The 3,721-nt window shown below is 50.0% G+C and overlaps 1 protein-coding gene across 1 annotated transcript; it reads left to right on the forward strand.

Annotated features, from left to right (window-relative positions):
- The first annotated feature begins 462 nt into the window (after positions 1 to 462).
- On the forward strand, positions 463 to 2,984 carry NAT9 (N-acetyltransferase 9). Its single transcript, XM_010163168.2, has 5 exons — positions 463 to 571; positions 2,064 to 2,204; positions 2,413 to 2,472; positions 2,649 to 2,743; positions 2,838 to 2,984. The coding sequence occupies exons 1-5, from the start codon at positions 475 to 477 to the stop codon at positions 2,982 to 2,984; spliced, it is 540 nt and encodes a 179-aa protein (XP_010161470.2). The 5' UTR covers positions 463 to 474.
- Positions 2,985 to 3,721: the final 737 nt, after the last annotated feature.

Genomic DNA, 3,721 nt, shown 5'->3' on the forward strand with positions numbered 1-3,721 from the left:
GAAAGAGCAGAACTTCACTGTGTAAAGCAAGCTGGTTGGTTGATAAATTGGAAGCAGGCATGCAGGGAGTTTGTAAAGCGCTGGGCTGGGCAGCTGCAGCCTCAGCACCAAGATGCTGCAGTGTTAGTCAGACTGTCAGTCTGGGAGATGCTGTATCCATCTCAGTTGGGATGAAATGTGCTGGAACTCAATGCTCAGTACTTTTAAAAACACCGAGTTTGCACTGGGTGCTCTTCAGACCAAGCTACAGGACGGATAAACTTGCTAAATTTCCATGGAGAACCCCGATTCCTGCGTTAGAGCAGAGAGAGAGAGGCTTGTGGATATTTTTAAGTTGCCACAAATGCCAGGCTAGTGTTTCCAGAATCATTTTATGACACCCTCATCCTTAGAGCACTTGTGGAAATCAGACTGTGATGCTGTAGCTCAGGCAGAGCTCTGGTTCTGGGTCCCCTTGTCAGGTACCACGCGTGGATGCAGTCGGAGGAGCTGCAGCGCCTGACGGCCTCCGAGCCCCTCAGCCTGGAGCAGGAGTACGAGATGCAGCGCAGCTGGCGGGACGATGCAGACAGTGAGGATCTCCAACAGTGTCTAAGGGCGGGTGGGAGTGGTGAGCAGGTCCCTCCTGTCCTGTAAAGCACCCACAGTGGGCTGAGAGCAGACTCTGCTTGCTGAAGCAGATGAGATGTGAGACCTTCTACAACAGTAACTTCAAACTGGCTTTCTGCTCACAGCTGGTGTTTGTGCAGGGAAGTAGAGAACGTCCAGAGCTGTTGGTGTCCTTTTCATGCAGTTTTTCAAAGATTACAGTGATTTACTTCCCACAGCATTATGTGCTGAGCTGCTCCTGCACAGTTAATGCTCCCCAGGTCTGATCATCATAAAAAGGTGGAAGGGGGTTGTATTTTTTCCTTGAGAAATCAAATAACTTTATAATTACCTGGTTGAGGTGTGCTGACTGAATGGGTTCCCTCACTCTCCTACAGCTCATGAATCACTTGCCCATAAAAGCCTGGTAGAAATATAGTGAGCTGCAAAATACCAGAGCTGGGCTGGACCTCAGTCTGGAACATTTGTCTTAGCTGGCACTAAAGCCTTCCTAAAAGCAAAAATAATAGGGACGAGGTGAATCATTAGGTCTCGGTCTCTTGTGCACCAGATTCTTTGCCCAAACGTGCTGCAGAGTGAGAGAAGGCAACGAGACCTCAGACATGGGATGAAAAGTTTTCATGCTCCTTAAATAGGCAGTCTCTTGTGCACCAAATTCTTTGCTCAGACTTGCTGCAGAGTGAGACAAGGCAAGGAGACTTCAGACACAGGATGAAAAGTTTTCATGCTCCTTAAATAGGCTGTTTCTAGTCTTGGTGTCTACATCACTCACACAACGTGTATTTCAGAATATTTCTTGTGTTTGGAGGGATGGAAGCAGGCACGCCTGGCATGGGAGGCCTCATTGTTAGCACCTCCTCACTGTTAACACGTGGAAAATGTTGTTCCTCTGTTTATTGCATGCCTTTAATTTCACCCTTCAGTAATTTGTGAATAATTCTCAGCGTGCCTTGAAAAGAGGGCGGGAGCAGCTCTGCTGTGAGGACAGGTGTGCCTTGAAAAGAGGGCTGGAGCAGCTCTGCTGTGAGAACAGGCTGAGAGAGTTGGGGCTGTTCAGCCTGGAGAAGAGAAGGCTCCGGGGAGAACTTCTAGTGGCCTCCCAGTACCTGAAGGGGCTACAAAAAAACTGGGGAGGACTTTTTATAAGGGCAGTTAGTGACAGAACAAGGGGAAATGGCTCTAACCTGGAAGAGGGGAGGTTTAGATGAGATATTAGGAAGAAGTTCTTCACTGTGAGGGTGGTGAGACACTGTCCCAGGTTGCCCAGAGAAGCTGTGGCTGCTCCTCCCTGGAAGTGTTCAAGGCCAGGTTGGATGAGGCTTTGAGCAACCTGGTCTAGTGGAAGGTGTCCCTGCTGATGGCAGTGGGGTTGGAACTGGATGAGCTTGAAGGTCCCTTCCAACCCAAACCATTCTATGATTCTATGAAAATGCTGCTCCATTTTTTTTCCGCAGAGTGCACCTTCATCGTGCTGGACACGGAGCGGTGGTCCGGGCAGGCGTGTGCAGATGAGGACTGCATGGTGGGGGACGTGAATCTCTTCCTCACTGACACCGAGGATCCAACATTGGGCGAGATTGAAATTATGATTGCAGGTCAAGTTCTGCTTCCCAGCTTGGGTGTCTTGTCGCTGTGGCTAAAGCCAGCTGCAGACAGATGTTATCTCATTGCCTTACTGTGGCTCTTCAGCCCTGAGCAACATCCTCTGCTGGTCCAAGTCACAGTCTCTTCTTGAAAAGAACCCGGCATAGCTGATTTGTCTCAGATAACTGGAAGCTGACTTCTGTGGCTGTCTCTTTGCAGAGCCTGGCTACCGAGGCAGAGGGTTTGGCAAGGAGGCAACGCTGATGATGATGTCCTATGGTAAGGGTGCCTGAGTGAACGGGAGCACAGTCAGGATGTCATCTAGAAGCAGATATTCCTGGTACAGACAGGGCAGTAAGGGATCCCTCAGCCCGAGAAACTGGAGTCTTGTGCCTTTGTAGATCTGCCAGCCAAGCAGGTAATAGAAATGCTTCTTTTTCCAATTTCTTTTGCAGGAGTGAGAAACCTGGGGATCACCAAATTTGAGGCTAAGATTGGTCAGGAGAATGAAGTCAGTATCTGCATGTTCAAAAAGCTTCATTTTAAGGAGGTGCTTGTGGTAACAGCTCATCTTCTGCCCAGAGAACGTGAGCAGCGTTTGCCCCGTGACTGGGACTGAGCTGCTCTTCCTCCGTGTGATGCAGGTTGCTGCAAACAGCATTTTCCAAGAGGTGACACTGAGGCTGGACGTCAGTGACGAGGAGAGACACTGGCTCCTTGACCAGACAAACCACGTGGAGGAGAAGAGCTACGTTGAACGGAAGCTGCCAGCTGGGGTGGTGGAGACCTGACAGACACATCCACACACAGACCTGGTGGTTTTCCAGGAAGGAGCTGGACGCTGTGGGGATGTCTGGGTGTGGAGAACACCAGTCAGCCCACGCTGTGCTTGACTGTTTTCATCTGTCTCCTTCAGTTACTTTGTCATCTTGTCAAATTTGCACCTTGTTGAACCAGCCAGGAATACTGCCTTGAAATACAGACCTGGAGAACAGCCACTAATTCACAGGCTTGACTAGGAATGACTATAACCTTCACATGCTGTTCCAGCAGAGCCTAAAATCACCAGCAGTTAATTGATTCCCAGTGCCACCAGTTTCTGGACAAGCAGCACACACTGTTCCTTCTTCCCCTGCCCTTAGAGCAGGACTCATCAGTTCAACAGAGGCAGTCTCAGTGTGCTGGTAGCTCAGGCTATTTTGAATAAATTAAAAAAACCTACAAAGATCTGAGGTGCCTGAGCATGATCTGGGCTCAGCTGCTCGCTTTGCCTGCTGAAAGGGTGCTTAGAAGTTGTTAGGGACAACAGAGCCCCTGTGAACCCTGTTTTCTGGGGTGTGGTGGGTTGCAGGGGGGACACTGCTGGGTCCTGGAAGTGAGAGGCCCAGCTGTGGGTAAGCACAACCAAAAGGCAAGTTACCAGGATTGCTGTGGAACTGGGTGCTGGCAGCTGCAGGGGCTGTCGAGGAAAAACCCCTCGGGTTTCAGGACCTGGAAACCTGTCCTGGTTTTGCTGGGATAGAGTTAA

This window comes from Antrostomus carolinensis, unplaced genomic scaffold (assembly GCF_000700745.2).
Source record: "Antrostomus carolinensis isolate BGI_N321 unplaced genomic scaffold, ASM70074v2 scaffold21622, whole genome shotgun sequence".
Taxonomy (NCBI): Eukaryota; Metazoa; Chordata; class Aves; order Caprimulgiformes; family Caprimulgidae; genus Antrostomus; species Antrostomus carolinensis.

Excerpts from the sequence above, each read along its gene's own strand:
- NAT9 (XM_010163168.2), top strand. The coding sequence starts at position 475 with ATGCAGTCGGAGGAGCTGCAGCGCCTGACGGCCTCCGAGCCCCTCAGC. Across the intron at positions 2,205-2,412 it reads GATTGAAATTATGATTGCAG|AGCCTGGCTACCGAGGCAGA; the intron begins GTCAAGTTCTGC and ends GTCTCTTTGCAG. Across the intron at positions 2,473-2,648 it reads GCTGATGATGATGTCCTATG|GAGTGAGAAACCTGGGGATC; the intron begins GTAAGGGTGCCT and ends TTTCTTTTGCAG.